Source organism: Lathamus discolor, chromosome 4, assembly GCF_037157495.1.
Source record: "Lathamus discolor isolate bLatDis1 chromosome 4, bLatDis1.hap1, whole genome shotgun sequence".
NCBI lineage: Eukaryota > Metazoa > Chordata > Aves > Psittaciformes > Psittacidae > Lathamus > Lathamus discolor.
In genome coordinates this window covers 111,530,985-111,553,079 of record NC_088887.1, presented here as the reverse complement: position 1 = coordinate 111,553,079, position 22,095 = coordinate 111,530,985, and the positions used below count along the sequence as shown (strand labels likewise).

Sequence of the window (22,095 nt, the reverse complement as noted above, 5' to 3'; positions counted from 1 at the left end):
AACTGACTTATCACCAAGCCAAATAGATGCTCAGAGGCAGGAAGCCTATGATTTTCAGGAGTGAAATCATGTGACAGCATCAGATGCTGAATGTATCAATCACAGAAACTCGGCAGAAAATACTTCCAGGAAAGGACTAAACAATGGAAAATTATCAAACAGAATGCATCTGCTCACTGTTCCTGGTGCTTCACTGATCTACAGTAGAACATGTTCTGTTAGTGTATAAACCTACTGGGGATAAGCATGTAAACAAGGTGTCTACAAATCTTTTGCCTGCTCAGCTCTTGAGACAGGGTTTTATTAACCATGGGACAGCATCACATCAGCTGCACTGACGCTTGTGGATCCGAGAATTTCCTCTAATCAAACAGATCTGTCATTTTTGCCAAGGAATTACGGCCCCTTGAGCTAAACTATACTTGAGTGGGGAAACTTCAGGGCTATGTTGTATTAGGGGGTTATTTTGTCATCTGTCATCTCCCCTGCACCAACAGAGTCTTGCTGCTGCTTGCAGTGATGGAAGCAGAGAAAATACTGTTGTATAAATGCTAGTTTTTCAAGACTGCTGCTAGTATTTAAGTGTTCCTGTATTTTAGAGCTGTCTGGAGAGCTTGTACTTACAGCTAAGCTGTGATCAGCTGTAACCAATGTTAACAAAAATTCTGGTTAGCTATACAGACAGGGCACAAGTGCTATTCAGAGCCAGGCAAGCTTTCTTTTTCCCAAGGGGTCATTTGAAGTGTTAGCAGAAAATTGCAATAAGAACAAGCCTGGGCTGCCTGGAGATCAAATCTTGTTGGATTAAATGCCCTCTGGCTCATGAGACTCTATTTTTTTAATTTATGTTCTTATGAACATCTGCTCAGCCTTCTTGGTTGAAAAGCTTGTTTTATTTGACATTCCTCTGAACTCTTTTGCTTGGTGATGTCGGCCAAATGTTACCCCCTTGAATGAAAGCTTTGGGAAGGAAGCAAAAAGAGTAAAACCGAGGGTAGGGTTTGCTGGAATATTAGGAAGACAAGTGGTGAGCTTTGAGTCAGGAAACAAGGATAAATTAAGACAAAATAAAATGGAAAAATGAGACTGATATAGAGGGACATGGAGAATGATTGTGGTAGTGCAGGGCAGAGGTTCAGGCTTAGCATCCTCAGCATCAACATAACATGATCTAAGCTCAGCCAATAACTGAGCTTGCCTGCTGAGCCGTGCTGCACCACAGGACTTGCCAAGCCTGAGTCTGGGGTGGGAACGCTGCTTGTGCTTGTTCATACCAGGTGGTGGAGAGAGTAATCTGACAGCAGAGGCTGCGGAGCAGCTTCTCAAGTCGCTTCTCAGTGGTATGTGGCACTGCTGAGCACTCCTTTTCAGGGCAGAGCAAGCATTTTAGTGGTGAGCTGACCTGTCTGACTGCCTTGAAACAAATTATGGGTATGTTTACACTTGTGATTTGGCTTGTGTCCAGTCTGAGTATCAGGCATGTGTTCTGGAGACCTTCTCCAGTGCCTTGTGCTGGTTCAGGTCTCAGAGCAGCGTCGCTGCAAGACACCTGAACTCTCCCAATGAAACTAAGCCAGGAGTCCTGCTGTGGGAGCACTCCCAGGCAGTTACTGAGTCTTGCATGAAAGAGACTGACTGCTTAAAAGTACTTCTCAGCTGTAATCGAGTGAGCAGTTCTCATCCACTTAAGTATGAAACCAATGAAGAGTCCCACATCAAGTTTGTTATCTTCAAACACTTCTGGCAATTCATTCTGAAGTGCTACATCCCACTCCCCTGAAAAATCATAGAATCATAGAATAGTTAGGGTTGGAAAGGACCTTAAGATCATCGAACTCCAGCGCCCCTGCCATGGGGAGGAACACCTCACACTAAACCATGTCACCCAAGACTGTCCTACCTGGCCCTGAACACTGCAAGGGATGGAGCATTTACAACCTCCCTGGGCAACCCATTCCAGTGCCTCACCACCCTTACAGTAAAGGACTTCCTCCTTATATCCAGTCTAAACTTCCTCTGTTTAAGTTTTAACCCCTTACACCTTGTCCTGTCACTACAGTCCCTAATGAAGAGTTCCTCCCCAGCATCCCTATAGGCCCCCTTCAGATACTGGAAGGCTGCTATGAGGTCTCCACGCAGCCTTCTCTTCTCCAGGCTGAACAGCCCCAACTTTCTCTGTCTGTTACAGCTGAGACACCCTTCAAGAAGATGCTTTCTCGCACTTAGAGGAGGATTAGTACCTGAGTGGAACCAAGTGGTTGGGCATGCTGTTTTTAACATGTCCTAATCTGTTTGCAGATCCTCAGGCTGAGCACTCCATTTTGGTTCAGCCAGCTGCAGTCACAGAGGGACAAGGGAGCCTGGAGAATAGGAGAAATACAGGAGGTGCAAAGACTGCATTTGAAAACAATCAGCAAACTGAGCAGGTGAAATTACGACTTGTTAGAGCAGATTTAGGAGGTACAGGATACTGTAGTCTTCATGACTGTGTCTGTAGGAAACCGTGTGTACCTGTGAGCTCCCCTCCCTGGTGCTACTGTACCTAGAATTACTTCATAGCATTTTCAGTCTTAATACAGATGTCTACACTAAGCTTTAGCTGAGGCAAACTGTGGTTTTGAAGCAAATGTCACAGTTGTCCCTGCCTTTTTGTTCTTCACTTCACTTTGTCTTGGAGCACCTGAGAATAAATGGGAGGAACTCTTTTGGGGGCACGTTAACTGCAACCTGACGTTGCTAGTGCTGCAGTTACTGCAGCATCTGTATTGGGTGTTTTGTTTAAAAACAGACTTTCTTTTCTACCATCTATATGGTATTCCCCCCCTCCCCCCCCCCCCCCCAGTTTATACATTTAAAACCAAATATCCCTACCTTTCATTGTCCTCCAGGATGCTTTGGGTATTGAGACTTTTCCCATGGTGTGGCAACCATTTGTTACTGCAGTGATAATACTTGCACAATTAGTGGGCATGCAGATGGTAAGAATTGGGCACCTTAGTACAAAGCAGTCCTGTGGTCATGGAAACTGTAGTCCTCTTCCATAGCTCTGGTAGGCAGTTATAAGAGCAAATCTCTTATTCTCTCTCCCACTCTGCTTTCACAAAGCCACATCCATATCAACATTGGCTTGGATGCGTGCCATCAAACAGGTTGTGCCTCTGAAACGCTAAGATCAATGTGGGGTTTGTTAAATTTGGGCTTGCTAGGCCTTCACACTGGCAGTGTTAAGGCAGCCTGTGGAGAACAGATGGATTGAAGGAGGAAAAGAGGAGTTCTTGCTGAACCATTTGAGGAAGCGAGAGGAGTGATGAAGGGAGAGGAGTGATGATGCTCCCAGAAGAAGATACTGAAAAAGGGGCATACCCTGGGCACAGATTAAGAAAAGGCCATGCAGTCTGCTCCAGCTACTTGGTGGGGGACAACAACATCTCCAAGAATCTAAGATAATCATGTTCTTTGAACACTGTCCTGATCACCTACAGTACAAATGTTTTGGGTCAGGGCTTGTTTTTATACAGCATCTTTGCTGTCTTTAGGCACCTATATGCAAACAAGATTGAGGTTTCACTGTGAAAAGGAAAAATGTTTTGGTGGGGTTTTTTTTATACCATAGGCTGTTTTAGCTAGAGTGGCTTTTCTTGCTACCCCCACATCATCCTTATTTATCATGTTGTAGGGACTGTCTGAAACTTGGGGGCATATTTTTCCAGACGGGAAGTTGAGTGATGCAGCATGAGCAAGGGAGTGCTCTTGCTCCTGTGCATCTTGAACGTCTAGTTAACATCATAAGCAAACCAAACAATTCAGGACTAGGTCTAAAGCTTGAAAGATATGATTGTGGTCACCATTTGGTATAAAAAACAGCCACAAACAACAACAGAAAAACCCTACTGAAAACAACAAACCCACTGAATGTGGAGAAAATCTCAGTGTGCACATGGGAACCTGTATGATATGGCACTATCTCAAGGATGAGATCAGGTCATGCTAATGAATTATGGTTGTATCTGCTGCAAGTGTTCTGGCAACTTGTTTTATTTAGTTTCTTTTAAAAGCTTTTCTAACTCTTACACTTGTAGTCCTACCCTTTATCTCATTAAAAAATGAATGCCCACTATTCTAAGTAGAAAGAGATGCTGAAGGAAGGAGACTTTTACTGTTGCATTGTGTTAAGAATAAGTGTGTTATGGCAATGCTGTCAATCATTCTGTCCTAGTTTGTATTCTTGCTCCGCTTTGCTCTTCTTCCCTCTTGGAAATGGTGTTACAGGAACAGTTTCCAATGGTCTTCATGTCTCTTTCTCTTCTCTTCCCGCGTTGTCTTCTCCTCTCTCTCCACTTTTCTGCTATCAAATCTTTGCCAGCATCCTTTTCTGTCTAAGACTAGGTGCCAAAAAGAAAGCAAATGCCCCGTAGGATTGAGGAAGAAGTGGCAAAGGTGAGGAGAGCACCATGGCACTGCACGTTTCCCTTGCCACTGGCTTTTTTCCTATTTGGTCGAAAAAAGGCAGTTTGTGCAATAACTACTGAAGGATGGTTCCTGGGCAATGTCTGAAAGCGTGTTTCATAAGTCTTGCTCACCAGCTGGTGTAACTTTATTGACCTTCAAACCATTCTTTTAATCTTTGTTTTGCAGCTTTTCATTATGTTTTCCTTTTGCTTTATCATGTTAGAGGGGTGTTTGTGTTGCTCCTTGCTATGAATGTCTCTGCCTCAAACTCCATCCTAGCTTGCTTTCTCCACTATTTATGGAGCAGTGCTCCATACACAGCGCTGCCTGTAGTTAGCTTAAGCTAATTTAAGCTAAGAAGGGTGAAGTGAGTCTTAATACAGTTTTACAGTTGTTCACAACCCATGTTAATTGAAACTAAAATTTGGTAAGATACTTGTGACTCTTCCAAGTTGAAGACTGAAAGCTGCTGGTACATAGGCCTGTCAGATTTGGGAAGATGCCCCTAAAGTGATTTCTATTTTTGACTGTGTTACCATTCAAAACTTTACACAAAGCATGGAGTTTGCAGAATTTACTGCAGAAACTTAAGAAAACATCCTGGTTTCCATAGGAAAATAAGACTATTTCTTCCACTTCTCACCCCAGACATTGGTAAAATTCGAGCAATCTACTCTGAGCATGTTGTTCTGGACAGCAAGTGCATAACCAGAACTTCCAGCAAGGTCATGTACTTGGAGCTGTCCTGATTTGCTGCCTCTTGGGTTGCAGACCATCCCACTGAGCAGCAAATTGAAGATTAAATACTAGGCCACAGAGTTTGCAAAAAACCTGCCATGGGATTTTTAGTCCTCTTGTCTGCAGATTAAATACAAAGTTGCTCATTTATTGTGGTCCCTCTAGGTTGCAGGACTACAGGCAGCAGAGAGCTGGTGCATAACACTTGTTATAGGATGCTCACAGTTTCACAGATGTGATGCTTCATCTAATATCGTCCAGCATTATCAGAGATCATTATTCTTGACTCCTGGCTTGGGGAACAGCGTGTCTGTAAAATTACAGTAGGACATGAAGAAACTCTCACGTACCCTACTCTTGCATGTCTGTCTCGGAGATGAAGTTGCTGCCTGCATGCCAAAGTAATCTGGATGCAGTGACGGGGAAACTGGGCACCACAGCAGTTTTCTGTTAGATGAGTATGAATTGTGCCTGATCTTCACCAAGTTTCTGGGTGAATAAATTGCTTTATGCTTCTCTAGCCTGCAAGCTTTGTCTGGCCTTTCTCCTGACATGTCTACTGTCCTTGTCTTTTTGTTTGACAGTTAACAAAATAAATATGGAAGTCTTTATTCCTACATGCTTTCTGGCTGATGCCTGGTTTGTGGTTGTATTGGTTTGATGGCTGAATTAACTGCATGGTCCAAGCAAACATAACGGCTGTTAGAAAAGTAGAGCAAAGGATAGAGCAAGCATCTCTGGTGTCATTTTATTGACACTGCAGATCTGCATGTGACCCATTGATAGGATGATGTTTCTTCCCCACAAACTATTATGTATTAGCAACTGGTAGGGCTCTAAATCAAATCTAAACTTACGTTAATTTTGGTGGCCTTTTACCTTCTACACTCTTCTCACCTAGGCAATGAGGTGGAAGCTAAGAAGGGAAGGGGAAAGAGCATGAGTCACTCACTTTTAGAAATAGTCACTTTGGGTTTTTTTCCAGGAAGCTTCTGCAGTAATTATTCTGGGAGCTAACTAGGCAGCTTCTTTGGATTTTATGCATCCAGTCTTGTAGGATTTGTTCTAAACTTGAAGGAATGTTGTTGCAAAGTGTGATGTTTTATTTAGAACAGATTTTCTTGCAGTGCAAGCTGTTGTGTGGTGTGTCTGGAAACAGAGCAAGTAGGCCCGAAACATTGCACTGAAAACTACTTAGGCGCACATGAACCACCCAGATGATGATGCTGTTCTCCTGGGTGAACTATTCAGTGGTCAAGTGAGAAGTGGCTCATGAGGAGTGGCTAAAAATTATGCCTCTTTATAATGTATGCAGGGGTGGGGGGGAAGCTGCTATGGGTTGAAGGCTCTTTTCAAGCACAAGTCTGTGTTTTTAGCTGATATATCATCTATTCAGGCCTCTTCTGGATAAAATACACTTTCCTCAATAAGCAGAGTAAACTTGTTAACAATGGAAACATTATAGACCGAGACAACACTTGGATGCTTTAATTCATTTTGAAGTTAAGCATCTGATTACATTTCTAGAGGTTTACAGTACTTTGGGGTGTGGAAAGCTTCCTCTGCTTTTTAATTTCATATTTAGCATTAGAAATAGAACATACCCAGTGAAGTCTTCACTGGTGGCCTGAAGTGACTTCATATAATTTTGTACTCAATATCTTTCAACATTATAATAGAGCAGAGCTAATAGAAATTGGTGAAAGTAGATTATTTCCCAGTTCTGAAGTCAAAGAGATCAGAGATCAGGCAGAGATCCACAAGGAACTGTGGATATGCTTCTACAAATGCTGAGTTTTGGGTTGATGTTATCTTCATCAGCCTTTGAGTTGTCACTGAACAAAAGTCTGCTGAGAAATTGCAGTGCTTAGGCTGAACTGGATGGTATTAGAAGTAACCTACCATGTGATGTTTGACAAGTAAGTTTTCTTGAACCCACATGCAGTCCCTGTGTGACTATGTCTATGACCCGCTTGATGCTTCCGTGTTTGTCTTTTATCTGTGAAGTATTTGGCACTTTAAAGAGGCAGTAATGGACTGAAGTGCCAAGTTAGGACTGTAGAATTAGGGGCTCCTAAAGCACTGTTCTGTGGCTTGGAGGAAATGTGGGGATTTATACTTTCTCACCCTCCAACTCTGCTGTGGTTTTAAGCTTTTATTCAGAGCTCTGTCTTTGTGTTACTTAATTGTGCTGTGTATGCTCGTGCTCACAGGCTCTTTTACACAGAACTAAAATTCAGAGGATTTGCCTTCATGCCTACTCTTTCCATCACTCTCCTGGTGAAATATCGAAACATAAAATGTCAATGTGTGATGGAGATTAGGGAAGGAAAAAATCTTATTACCTGTGACAGTGTGACTGAAGTCAAGTCTTCCTTATTAGCTGCATCAATCAAGTGTGACATTTTGTTCCAAGACTTTCTTCTATAGAATGCTTGAAGTTGAATATAGCTTTGTCTTAAGCACATGGAAATGAAAATACCCTTCTGTAGCGAGATGAGGAACTGAGCTCACACAAAACAGGCATCCACCAATGATCTTTCTTTGAAGTAGGTCCTGCCAGTGACTGCAGCTTTTGGTGTCAGGCGAAGCCACTTCTAAGCGCACACAAACCACTTTTGAGGCAACCTGTTCCTGATAGCCTTCTGTCAATAGAGCGAGGTGTCTCCCGCAATGTTTTCTGAGTTGGAGAGGACTAAGTACTGTTCTTGCTATAAGATTTGAAGACCTTTAAATTACCATGTTGCTGGGTTCTAAATATATCTTTAAGTGACTTTTATGCCACCTTTGGATGTGAATACAAGTTGGAAGATGCAAGTAGGTATGTGTCTGTTCCATGGGACAGCCTGCTTAGGGCTGTAATCATTGTAGGACAAAGGGTAATGGGTTCAAACTTAAGCGGAGGAAGTTTAGATATAAGGAGGAAGTTCTTTACTGTGAGGGTGGTGAGGCACTGGAATGGGTTGCCCAAGAAAACTGTAAATGTTCCATCCCTGGCGGTGTTCAAGGCCAGGCTGGACAGAGCCTTGGGTGGGATGGTTTAGTGTGAGGTGTCCCGGCCCATGGCAGGGGGCTTGGAACTAGTGGATCTTAAGATCCTTTCCAACCCTAACTATTCTATGATTCTATGATAAACAGTACTTGCTGAGAATATGCCTGACCAAATTGGGGTCCTGTTGTTGTTGGGGAGTTATTTGTATTTGGGGATTTTGTGTGTTACACTGATAATGGCAGGACTCTTATAAACTCCTGTTCTTAAATTGTATGGTCAAATTGAGGAGGCTTTCAGGCAGGAGAGGTGGGGAGAGGTGAGGTTAAGAGAGTAATCTTATTCCATCTTCAAGCTAAGCCTTTTTTCATGGCAAACACTGCAAATTATATGGGATTTTAGTGAGATGTTGGTAGCTCTTAAACTAGTAAAATAGCAAGGATTTGGGCACCCTGTGTGTTGCATAGAGTACTTGGGTATAATTCAAAGTATCTGAGATCTCATAAGAGTGACTGGGGGGAAGCACAGAATCAAAGGTGGCAAGGGACCTCAAAGGGTCTCAAGCCCAACCTCCTGCTCACAGCAGCATCAGCTCTGAGTCCAGGCTTCTTGGGACTTTAGTTAGTTGGGGCTTGAAACCTCAAAGCATACAGACTGCACAGTCTGTCTGGGCAGCCTGTGCCACTGCCTGGCTGTCCTCTTGGGGAAACATTTTCACCTTGTATCCAGGCTGAACCTTTCATATTTAAGTTTATGTCTGCTGGTTTTCACCTTCCTACCCTGCACTGCTGTGAAGAGCCCATCTAAGACTTCTTGATGACCTTCCCAAAGGCACTGGAGGTGCTGTTAGGTCCCCCCAAAGCTGTCTCTGCCCTGGGCTAAGCAAGCCTATCTCCCCCAGCTTCTCCCCCACCATCTCTGTAGCCTCTGCTTACCACTGTCCAGTTTATTGGTATCTTTTGGGTATTCCTGGACCCAAAACCAGACAGTGTCTAAATGTGGTCCAAAGTGCTGAGCAGAGGAAGATAATCCCTTACTTCAATCTGCTTATTGGCTTTGCTTGTATTTATGCAGCCTAGCATGCTGCTGTCTGTCTGTGCATACTGCTGGCCTATGGCCAGCATGCTATCCACCAGGACCTCAGGGGACATTTCACAATGTGTATAGCTGTTGTTCCCCTTTCTAATTCTAGTTATTGCAGGTTGGTATTCAGGCTAGAGAAGCATTAACGGTCCATCAACAACAACAAAAAAGGAATATGTAGTAGCAAAACACTTTTGGTGGTGTTAGCCTAAAGATTGTTACCACTCACGAATAAATACACATAGACTTTTGAGGTGAATGAGGGATAGATTGCAAGCGAGGATGCTACTAAGAAAGGTTGCAACCTGAAGTCAGCATCAAGGTAGTTTAGAAGAGCCTACTTTGGAACTCTTAACAACTAAACCTAAAAAGAAATGATTTTTTCCCTCCTCTGCACTCAAGATAATAGATGTAATTACTGCTTTCTCTTTCAAACATATGTCTTTTTTTTTGTGAGGAGGAAAGTTTGGATGAACTGTAATCTAATGATCCACATAAACAAAGTCCTATATTCTGCCTGCTCATCTTAATGGTTGATGGTTTGTCTGTTCAGCAGAGCTATTCTTTCATCATAGTTAGAATATAAACCTTCTGAAAAAGTTTGCAGTATGCCAGGTGAGTCATTAGTTTGCAAGACAAACATTTGGGGGGGGAATACCTTGTTTTTATATTTACTCTGCAAATACGGTGATTTATATTAAATAACACAATTTTTTTTGCTCAGCTGTATCTGCAGCTTTCTTCAAGACAACAAAGCAAACCCTCTGCTTCAGATAGAGGTGACTTTTAAGGCTTATTCTTGACTTCTTTCAGCCTTCAGCAACTGTTAACCTTTCAGATTGATGCATATTTTGCTATACAGCTTAAAAGAGCATAGTCACCAGGACTAAAATAGTTAATGTTTATTTAAGGAAAGCTTAATTTGTATTTGGAGACAGATCTTGCAATGCTTTTGCTGTTCTATGTGATTGTAGTAGTACAGCTTCTCTTTCAAGAAAAGCTGCAGCTAGTTTTAGGAGGGGAAGTTCCTGTCTGGTTTAAGATAAACTGGATGAAACAATTGGCAGTGAATGGGTACATGAGTGTGTTGTTGGAGGGAGGAGATTGACTTGTCTAAGTGGTGTGGTATGGGATAAAATCCTGCAAGCTGAGAAACTTGAGTTTATGGGAGATCCAAACTGCATTCTTGCTCAGTCATCCTCAATGTGAAGCCTTAAAACATGAGTATTTTCATGCCAAAGAGCTAACCTTAAACATTGGGCCAAGAGGTTTTCAGTGGTGGATCTGTGTTCTTCTAGGGGATTAATGAAAGCTAGGGAACAAAGTCAAACCTGTTTGTCTTTAGGCTTATCCCAGCTTCATGGCTTAATCAAAAAAGGCTGAAAAGTTGCCTATAAACAACAGGGAGAGTACCTTGCAGGTTCCTCAGTGAGAAAATAAGAGTGTGTGTAACTTAAAGCTGGAACACTCTTTTTAGGCTGCAGAAAACCAGCTGCAAGTTCACATGAATGAAAGCATGTAGGAGTGCAGACTGAGGCCCTCGGAGTGGTGGGTGGGTGCTGTGGCCAACGGGCTGCTCCCCACCAGGTACCCGCTGGCTCTGGCAGTCCTGCTGCAAGTCTGGCACTTTCTGACAAAGTGGCATTTCCTAAGTGCAGGGAGTCTTCAGAAACTTGTATTTGCATCTCCCCAAATCCATAACTGCGCCAGATTCTCAACTAGGTTGTGTAAATGTTGTACTTTTTCTGTCAGCAAGCCCACAAACATGCAGTACCCTGCTTATCTGTCACCTGCAGAAACCATTTTCTCACATGTGTCTTCCTTTCCCACAAGTGGACTTGGGAGGCCTTCCTGATCTGCAGACATCCAACTTAATGAGGAAACTCTTTCCTTAAGAAAACAGGAGTCTGAAAATCAAGTCCCTCTCTCTGGCCACAAAGCTTGGGGTTTTTTGTTGTGGGTTTTTTTGGTTGGTTGGTTGGTTTGGTTGGGTTTTGTTTGTTGGTTTGGTTTTGGGGTTTGCTTGTTAGTTTGTGTTTTTCTGAGCACACTTAATGGCAACTGACTGAAAGTTTTTGGCAAACTGAAGTGTTGTCCAAAGCTACAGCTGCTCTTGTTCACTGAGATGCTGTAACAGCTTTTCTAAGAGTAAGATAGAGTAGTGCTTTATTCTGTATGGAATTTTCTCTTTTTTTTTTTTTTTTTTTTTTTTGTTCTTTTTTGTTTTTTTTCTCTCCTCACTTAGGAGAAATCTATTACATTCTGCGAGGAAAAGAGGTTGGCAGAAATTAGGTCTTGTGGCTCTACAGGTTTATGAATAGTTGAACTTATCTGTGAATTGTGGTAACAATCTTTTTAAAGACTTTAAACACTTTTCATCACAGAGAATCTTTACCAAGCTCCCCCAGAGGATCACTTATGGAGATGTATGGAAATCGGGAACGCTGACCTCCAGTCCTATTTGCTCGAAGATGACTGTAGATTCTCACCTTCTGATTTGGCTTCCCAGTCTAACTTCGATATCAATAGCTTACTGCTGTGTGTGTGTGTGTGAATCCACAGAAGTGAATTGTTGCAAGAATTGCAGAGTATGGCATTCATTTCTATCCCTGTACATAGCAGATGACAGCATTTACAAAGCCTGTCTGCCAGACATTAAAGCAAGGTTTCTTTATTTTATGAACCAAGACAGCAGTGTAGTCTGTGCTTTCATTTGTGCTGGAAGTCTTGCCTCTAGGTCTTGAAACCTTCTTGGTAAAGTCAGGTGGAATTTGACTGCTTTGTGCTTGAGTGGAGGAAACTGCTTTTGAGACCGCAGCCTTTCTATGGACCTTGTTACTGACTGTGCTTGTGCTGTAGGGCACTAGCTGTTGAAGCCTGCAGGATGAACTGTTCCTCTCTAAGCTGGGCGGCTTTGATGTTGACTTCTGTCTCTTCAGGACTTCTGCTGTACAGTTTTTACGGTGACTTCCACTCCTGCCCTCTTAATTAAAATAAAGAGAGCAAGGAGAACTATTCCTGTAATTTCAAGGGTGGGTTTTAAAAGGATCCAAAATTGGCACTTTTAACCATTTGTCATGCTTGTTGAGTCAGTTATGCTTTTTCTTTGCTACCAAAGCCAAAGACACACCTCTGAGTTTAGCTTTCTGGGAAGAAAGCAGGAGTTTATGAACAGCAATGTTGACTTCTTAAAAATACAGTTTTTGAAACAGCCTAGTTTTTAATGAGCATTCAAACCAAATTTATAATTGGCTGTAGCTGGTACCTGTTCTTGAAGGGGAAGTATTTCAAAGCTCTTACCATGCCACACTTGAATGAGCCAATTCTGGAGTTCAGGCAAGTGGAACTTCTCTTCCCTTTAAAGCAGTAGCAAAGAAGCAGCATCACTTTCAGCAAGGACCTTGTTCAGAACGAGAAGGAGCTGACCTCAGAGGCTGAGGCCAGCACACATTTTTAGAGGGGTTGATTTGACAGCTCCTGGCACTTCTGATGTGTTCCTTACACTGCTGCCCTTATGGGTCAAATACTGTGGTGAAGCTTTGTTCGAATTGATGCTAAAAAGCTGAGACTCGGTTGTAAGAATCTTTCACAAACTGTATCTTTTAAACAGCAAATTATTAGACTGGAGAAGGGGAGCAGGTTACATCCCCTCCAGTTTTTGCCTATCTCCTGTGCTTCCTGTGCTTGCTGTCGTCAAAGGCCTATCAAAAGCTGTAGCAGGAAGTGCTAGGAGCCTGCCTACTGTGTTCATTAATGAACCAGAGTTTGATGTTAGCATCTCTATGCCCTTGCAAGCAGGTGTCACTGCAGCCAGCAGCAATTACAGCTGTATTCAGGGGACAGCAACATGATTCAGCCAGTCAAAAACAATATATATGAATGAAGCTTTCACAGTTTAGGGATTAGGTATTTTTAGTAAGCTATATGTGATGTAATCCAACAAGATAGCTGCATTTTTCTGAATTTAAATGCTTGCTCTGCTCCTGACAGCAGGCAACAGCATAACATAAAACTTGCAAGTTACAAAAGGGAAAGACTATAAGAAGAAGGTAGGGTAAGATGATTTTTATCCCATCAGTGCTGGTAAGTCCCTCAAAAGAAAAATAGATTTGAGGCTCTTATAAACTTGTGACAAAAGAGGACAGATTATTTTTTTTAAGGCCCTTAGGTACTGTTGAGCAAGCTGCATGTAGTGCTAGTAAAAACTGGTCTCTTAAATGATCTCTTAACTATGCAGCTTTCAGGCTTTTCAGGCCTTTTGTTCACTTTGAAAGTGTGGTCTTGTTCTCTTCAAGTCTTGGGTTAAGCTGTCCCAGTAGAAGATCTGTAGCAGTAGCCTGTTTTCTGGCAGCAAATAAAGATGTTTTATTGCCTTTTACAGGATATGAAGTACAGCAATCTGAGAGGTCTTCATTTCTTATTCAAATGCCACTTGGATGTAAATACCCCCTTTTAGAAATCTGAAGTAAAGAAGTGATGACTGGTGTCTGTAGTACATGAGCAGGGCTATATTTATGGTGTTTTTCCTGAATTATTCCTGTTCCTCCTCCTCTACTGGAACTAAATGTTAATCACAATGAAAATTAACTGTAGGACCCCAGATCTCGGAACAGATGGACAACCTGATCAACTGTGTCTGTTGTAAGACCTCACTTAATAAAGCAGGTCACCAGAAAAATTGATTACCTGACATCTCCTATAGTGAGTTAAATCAGGACTCAGTAGCTCTTTGCTTACATGCTACTTTTAGACAAAATGGTATTGTAAATTCTGAGAACAGAGGGCTTTTAGCAGCAGAGTGAAATGAACATCTCTTGAAACTGCCACTTGGAAGCTGCTGTGAACCAGACAGGTTTTTGAGGAACACAAGAAGTGTTTGTAGATTTTTCTTCACGCATTCTTGCTTATTTCTGTACTCCTACTCAAACTTTTTGCTTGTCAGAAAAAAAAAAGACATGGGTAGTATAGTCTGGTCGAAGTATGTGCTCAGGCTGAACAGTGTGAACAGACCATGATTTTTCACTTTCTTCTTATTGACATGAGATTTCTTGACATCTGTCCCATGTATGTCCATAGATGTTTGTTTCAAGAGCAGTTTAGTGAACTGAAACACCACTTTGTTTTTCTCTTAGTAAATACATCTCAATTCTATTTTTACAGCATCATTATTACCTGCAAAGCAGAGGTCATCAGCGATCAACCGATTACAGCTCCAGCAACACAAACCAAACCGTCACCATGAAACACTTCCTGAGGTAACTGTTCTGCATTTTTTCACATGTTAAATTATTCTAATTACTTCTGTGCTGCAGTGAGTTAACAGTTTTAGCTGTTAGCAGTAATACAGAAGGTGTAAACTAGTTTATACTAGATTGCTTTCTGTTGACCTAGATTTCGCTATTTAATTAAAGCTATTTTAATTTAAAATTTCCAGATTTTATAGAAGCAAATAATGTGGGAGCTGTCTTGTGGGACTGGAGCAGAGATGTATCAAATCAGTAGTACCTGATATGTCAGGGGAAAATAGGAGAAACCGTAACCTGCAACAGTTCTTGAAAAAGGTTGGGTTTTCTTTCCCATTCTTCCCATTCAAAAATGCAGTCTGCTGTCTGTATTTTTGAAGTATTATTTGTGAAAGCAGAGAAGGGGAGATGGCTGGCAAAAATGTGCAAATGTTTTTGAAGCAAATTGTGCTCAATTTGGAGGGGAATGTCTACTACTTACTCCTATATGACTTGCAGTTTTTTCTCTATAAACCGAGGTACTGTGGGAGCCTTGCAGGCACCAGCTGTAGGTGCAGAAAGCCCATGGTTTCTTTGTTGTGCAGTCAGCAGAGAGAGTTGAGCACTCCTAGAAACTAACAGAGATAATGAATATAATTTGTGTATAAACCAAAGAAATTATTTTCTGTCTGGATGGGAAGAACCTTTTCAAGAGAGCTGAAACATAGGCTTCTGTATAGAGCATCTCTCACTATATTTTTCTCTCTTTTTAGGCTGTTTATAGTAAATAATTGTATATCAGCATTATCACCTCTAGGCTGATCATCTCCAATGACCTTACTGCCAAGCCAGCTGTGGCTTAAGCGTTTCTATGGGGTGTTTGGGTCAGTTTTCTCAGGTATCTTGAGCAAGCTGCAAAAGGACTCTGTAAATAGGTTACACACAGGTTAAAAGCATACAACAAATATTTATTTGCCCCCACCCACAAAAGGCAGCTAAGATTTAATGAGCCATTAGGCCAAGTGTTAGTGTGCTCACCACCCCAATAGGCACCAGTCAGGAGGGAAAGGATTGACACCTGTAGCTCTGAGGCCCAGATCTTGGGACTGGATAGTCACAAGTCTTCCATAAACTCCACTGGTACTAGTCCAGTGACTGAATGGTTCACCACTAGCCTGGCTAACATCACTATGGTGCTTTTCCCCTTTACAGTTTTATAACATTCCATGTTGGAGTCTTCCTTCTTAAAGCCTGCTAACAATTTTCTTTGCTAGCCCTGCCTCTATAATTTTTACCTTTCTTTCTCTCTGTAGAGTTGCTCAGCAGCCTGGCCCATGGTCACAAATTGGTACCATATGGGGTCTGGGCCATGAATCCTGCATAAATAGAACTCTACCATCCTGGGAATTGGATGGGAGCCCCCAGCTGGGGTCACAGAGGGTCTTACAGCTTCCCCCATAATGGCCTGATATCTTTTGAGCATAATGCGATTTTGCTCCCTCCTGATGGAGAAGCTGAGCTTTCGACAACTTCTAAGCTACCGGCTCTTCCCCGACTACAGTGAACATGTTGCCTCTCCCTTTAAACTGTCTGGTTTGCCCTCCTTTGGATGTCCTGGCGCCTTGGTGTTTCCTTTCCATGTTGGAGAAGCCATGTTCGTGAGGCTGACTTGAAGAAACTGCTTCCTACTTCTTTTCATGGTATTTCTATAGTCAGTGAATTATAAAAGATTTCAGAAGTCTCGATAGCGTTAGCTTTTCTTAAGTAGCCAAGGTAGATCATCTGAAAAGCAATGGCTTATCTAAATAGCACAGACTAGGACTTTGTTATACAAAGTCCAGTATTACAAATGCTGAACAGAAAGTCGGATTAAGGGGTGGGGAGTGGGTAATACAGAGCACCTCAAATAGGAAAACACTGTTGAAATAGGAAAGCTATTCTGTTCACATACAAGCACCTGGATTTTCCTGTTTTAGGTTAATGCTTTGATACAAACTGATATGAGTAATATAACCTCATATTTTGTAAATATATAGGAAATATGGGGAGATCAAGAAATAACCTGGGTTTATCGTCCAAGAGTAGTGTTCATGGGGGACAGTGAGTTCTGTTGTATGTGTTGCAGTTGCAGGTTTGTGTGATAGGGTATAAAGCAGTGAAGTTTGAAGCTGCAGGGAGATATCCCTGCAAGACAAGGATATTAAGCCTTCCAGCTTGGAAGTCAGCTGGAAAATAAACAAGTTAACGTATATTGTGTCCCCTGTTGTTTGTCCATTACCAAGAGCCACCCAGGAGCTTGCTAAAAGCATCCTTAACTGTTTGTGAAGATCAGATGCAGGTCTGAATGTGGTGTGCTGATAGTGAGGACTTCTCAGTGGCACAGTGTTCTCCTTGTTGCACAGCATGGAGCACACACCAGACTGGCTAATGTTGACAGCATAGGTAACCTCTGTGTTTAAAACCAATGAGTTGCATTAAGCCTACACAAACTGCAGGACATCATCTTGACTGCATCATAGAAAATGCCATAAAACAGAATGAGAGCAGAGCAGGGCTTTCATCTTCAGGACTGCCCTTCAGGACTGCCTCCTGTAGGATTCTTGTCAACCAGTCTCCTAAATGGGTCAAAGTCTGACCTCTGGAAGTCCAGGGTGGCATTTCTGATGACCCTCCTCCTTACTTCTCCAAGAACAGTAACCTCTGTCATTTCATGATCACTATGCCCCAGACCCCCAGCCATCACATCATGCAGAAGTTGTTTGTGAACAAAGAATAACAGGTCCAATGGGGTGCCTTCCCTAGTTGGCTCCCTCACCAGTGGTGTCAGGAAGTTACCTGCCACACACTCCAGGAACCTCCAAGACTGTTTCCTCTATGCTGTATTGAATTTCCAGCAGATATCTGGAAAATTGAAGTCCTCTATAAGAACAAGGACTAGTGATTGGCCTTCCTCCTGACTCTTATCCATAAATGCTGAACCCTATTGTTAGCATCATTAAGCCATAGACAATCAAAACTTTCTGTCAGTGATACTTCCACTTTTACTGTAACTTACCTTAAACATCTGAAATAAGAACAACTTGGAGAACCAAATGTAGCAGATACTTAGGGGTTTTTTTCAATAAATCCTAAGAACTTGACACCTTCTCTTAATCTACTGCAAATCAGTGCATGAGCACTATCATATTTTAAGTGTAATTTCTGTCTTACTGGAGTCAGATAAAATGAAGATCAATCAGCAAAAAAAACGAAAGTTGAGAAGTGTGGAAAGCTGCTGTTAAAAACTACTCTTATGTCTTCCTTAGTTGCCACAGTGACTTGCTTTCATGTCTAAATGGAGAAATAAGGTGGATTTCAGTTGTCAAGCATGCAAAGGCACAGAATGAAAAAGAATCTCTTGTGTTTTAAAGGAGCTGATAACAGGTTTGTCTAGCAGAAAAACTCATCAGTACATTACTCCTTGCTGGACCTTCTATTCATGCTGTAAGTTGCACAAATAAACAGAGGTAGTCAAATTAATTAGCCCCTAACAGGATAGTGTCACTTGCTTACTCACATATTTGGACAGCTTGTCACCCATATCTTCTGTGTCCTTGGCTTTTCAAGCCATAACTAGAATTTTCAGGGAGGAAATATCGATGCATAATGCTTTCTTCTCTGAGCTCAATATGTCCTTCAGGAATAATAGTTGTGTAAGAATCTTTCCTATCCATAGGACCTAAAACAGGACACATAGGAGAGAAAATATGTAAGGAGACTCAGTGACTTTCATTTCATTTTTAAACTAGTGATTTTGGAGGGTTTACAGTTGTTTTTTTTTGTTTTACCTGCTTCTTCCCTTCCCCTCAGTTTTAAATGCAGTCACTAGCACTGGGTATTGTCCTGGGTTCAGCAGTAGCAGTCGTTTTTCTCCTTCTTGGTAGCTGGTGCAGTGCTGTGTTTTGACTTTTGGCCTGGGAACAGCACTGATAGCACCGATGTTTTTAGTTACTGCTCAAATGTTTGGTCTGGCCAAGGACTTTCTGAGCATCACGCTCTGCCAGGGAGGAGGGGAAGCTGGGAGGAAGCAGAGACAGGACACCTGACCCAAACTAGCCAAAGAGGTATTCCATACCACAGCACGTCATGCCCAGGATGTAACGGAGAGTTACCCGGAAGGGCTGGGGACTGCAGGGTTGGACGCGGTATCGGTCAGTGCTCGGTCAGGTGGGATTGGGTGAGTTATTGGTCAGCTGGTGTTGAGGTGTTGTATTCTCTTTCCTTGTTATTTCCTTTATCATTATTATCATTGGTGGTAGCAGTAGTGATCTGTGTTATACCTTAGTTACTAAACTGTTCTTATCTCAACCCGTGGGAGTTGCATTTTTTTCGATTCTCCTCTCTGTCCCTCCAGGAGTAGGGGGAGGGCAAGAAGGGGGCGGGAGGGGTGTGAGAGACCGATTGCGCGATTTATGGCTGACTTTGTTTAAACCACGACAGTATCTAGTTGAAGTTTTCATTTTACCCGAAGTATTTGTTCCTTTTGTCGCTAGCTCTGAAAATACTATGGTTCTGAAATTACTGGGGGAGGAAATAAGCACCTTCTAATTTATTAGTTTCAAAACGTTGCACAGTAGTTAATCTTTACTTCCTTTCATGTCAGTGAAACACTGCATGTGCATTGTGCATACATCTTGCTGTTTAGGCGAATACACCTTACACAAGAAAGAGCTTCACAGAAATGTTAGACCACATTGGAAACCTTTACTGCTGCTGCGTGCTTCCTTATGCCAGGCAGAGCAGCATGTGCTGTGGGGAACAGAAGTGCTGTGATTGCAGCAGCCATACTCTTATTCTGTGCTCTTTTTGGCTTTACATTTCTCCGTGTTTTGAAAGGATCCTAGCAATTGTAGAACCCCTTTTCTTTACCCCCTCTCTTGTGGAAGAAAGCTCTCCAGAACCTCGGCTGAGCCCCATTATTGCTGATAGAGATGGGTTGCTTGTTTGGTTTTGCAGCATTCCTGATAGTCCTTGCAAGGTACTGACTGACTAATATTGTTGTTTCTTTTTTTTTTTTTTCTGTTAAAGCTGTTCTTAGTAGAAAATCAGAGCTCAGAAATAGTGACATACAGCAGAGAAGATATAAAAGGCTTAAACATAGAGGAGCAGGGAAAGAGAGGTGAAATAAATGCAAATACCAGCCCCTAACTGATGTTTGCTAATTACACAGAAGAAAACTTTACATTTCTGTAGCTGTGATGGTAGCTCTAAGCACTGGGTAGTGTTCCACAAGTCCATAAGACAATACTTACTCATTTCAGAACACTGTGTTGGTTTGATATTAATTCTTGTTTTCCTGGAACCCAAGTAAGAAGTACAGTTTTCTGTAGTATTGATCTCAGAGCTCAGTGACCCTTTCTGTGGGCCAAACTTGAAGAAGTACACTGAGTTGTACTGATATTGCTGAGGAGCAAATGGGTAGCACTGATACCCAAGTGTTTGGCATCAACAACTGGGAATGAGTAGTCCTAACTTCCTGTGGGAGGATGATTGCATGTGTGTCTACTCATACAGCATCCTTGGCAAGGGAACTGCCTGTTGATTGGCAAGCAATGATGTGCACATCAGCATCTTATTATGCGGTTTTTTTCTTTGTTGTACCTGAATAAATGTTTGTATGAACTCGTTTAATGCACTTTGCATGTATAAACACAAATCTGTAGGGCTATGCAGCTGCAAGTAATATAGGAGGAGGAGCTTGTATTGTGATGGGGAAGAATAGAGTGCAAGTTTGAGGAACACTTTCATTTCTGTAATACTTCTGTTCTTAGAGCTCACCTCAGGATATGAAGTATTGCTGTGTATGAGCATGCAAACTACTGATGAAGCACACCCTCCTATGCTAAGAAAACTAGCAAAGTCAAGCAGAACAAGTAAAGACATAGATTGAGTGGAGAAAAGGTTTGGAATTGGACTCTAAAACAAACCAGAAGTTACTGCCACTGTACAGCAGTCAGACATATGGCTCATGCTCCACTTCCATGTGGGTTCATGTTCGTGGTACACTATGTTTTGTTTTATAGCTGCTAGTGTCTCCACTTTGCTTACATGAACTGAAGTGCGTAGCTGCTAGCATGTAAGCCAAGTTTTATAATCACTAGTGTGCTTTTATTACAGGACTTCTGCAAGCAAGAATTCCATTTTATAAAGAACAACCCTTTGAAAATCAACTTGTGTTATTTTTCGTGCTGTTCATGTTACAAATGGAAGATTTCCACTGTTGTAAGCTTGAGATGGATGAGTAGTAGAAAATTGAAGGTATCGACAAAGGCTAACTTTCTTCTATAAGCCACCTAGTAGAAAACTACTGTTTGTTTGCTTTATTAGTATTAGCTGCCAAGCATATTTTAGTGAATCAGAGATGTAGTGTTTGAGCGCTTTAGTGACATGTTTTTAGTAGAAGCATTTTTATTAGTTAATCTTTGTGCAAACCACAGATGAAGCAAAACTTTAGTGGGAAGGTAGTTGCAACCATGTGGCCGCAGCTCTGCCCCATTTAGAGTTTTTTTCCTTTGATTTACAAATCTGTCATTGAGCCTGAAGGCAGCAACATATCATTTAAATGCACCTAATACCTCCCCACACACTCCAAAGCTTATCCACATCGCATAATACAGTAGGAAACAAAGTTTTCAGTAATGAAATGGGTTGTGATGTTTTAGTCCTGTAGTCACAAACTTTGTGTGTTTTTTATGGGAACAGTTTTCCTCATTAGAAGGAAATCTTACATGGGCTGTTAACATGACATGAGTCTTTCCTCCCCTCTTTTGTATAAAAGAGCTCTCTACCCAGACAGCTGCACTAATAGAGGCCTAACCTTTGAAAACAAAGCAGGCCAAAAGAAAGCAACTCTAATTTCTATTACAGATGTAAGGTGAAAACCCAGAACTTTGTTTTGCCACACTCCACCTTTTGTGTGGAGTTTGGCATTAATCTCTTGTATTAATTTCTCTGAACCTTCAGCCTGACTACAGAACTGGGTTGTTCTGAGGAGGCTGGGGAATGGCTGTGGGTTGTGTTTAGATTATTCAGGGATGGTGGACTAGTCAAATCTGTGAAGGTCAATAGCAAATGTCTGTTGGAAAACCAAAATGCCAAATGTTAGCCTGTGTTTTTTTTCAAGCCATTATTAAAGGTTTCAGTTTGAAGGCATTAGTTGACCTTATATGAGACTGACTTACCCTTCTGACTGTTGGAAACTTAACTTAAAGAATGGCTGCTTGGCTGATGACAGACCTGCCTCCTGGTAACTGGTCTTGTTCTTAATACTGAAGGTCATAACCTGCTGGGAAGCGTATGCAGACTCCTCTCAGTAGTGTATTCTGGCACATCTTGCAGGGACAGGGGCAGACCAAATATTTCAGTGTCAGGAGCTGAAGCTTTTTTGCTTGTCTAAAACTTGATTGGGTGTAGGAAGGATTCTTCATTCTTTATGTTTCACTTTGTATCTAAAATAGAGGCTTCCTGATGCATAAAGACAAGGGGGTTGCCTGCATGCAGGCCTTTAGGAGTGTTAAGTGAAGTAATTTAAAGTGTGAAGATAAAGTGGATGCTTTTAAAGCATGTTGAATAGTT

The 22,095-nt window shown here is 41.9% G+C and overlaps 1 protein-coding gene across 5 annotated transcripts in view; it reads left to right on the top strand.

Annotated features, from left to right (window-relative positions):
- The window catches only part of ELMOD1 (ELMO domain containing 1), a 43,116-nt gene that overhangs the window by 1,864 nt on the left and 19,157 nt on the right, over positions 1-22,095 (top strand). For 4 of the 5 annotated variants that reach the window (XM_065678654.1, XM_065678655.1, XM_065678658.1 and 1 more), the window contains exon 2: positions 14,420-14,514. In XM_065678654.1, the coding sequence (XP_065534726.1) occupies positions 14,498-14,514 (17 nt within the window). In that variant the 5' untranslated portion in view covers positions 14,420-14,497. Of the gene's footprint in view, positions 1-14,419; positions 14,515-20,637; positions 20,779-22,095 lie in introns of all 5 variants that reach the window. The other variant, XM_065678656.1, reaches the window with a different exon arrangement.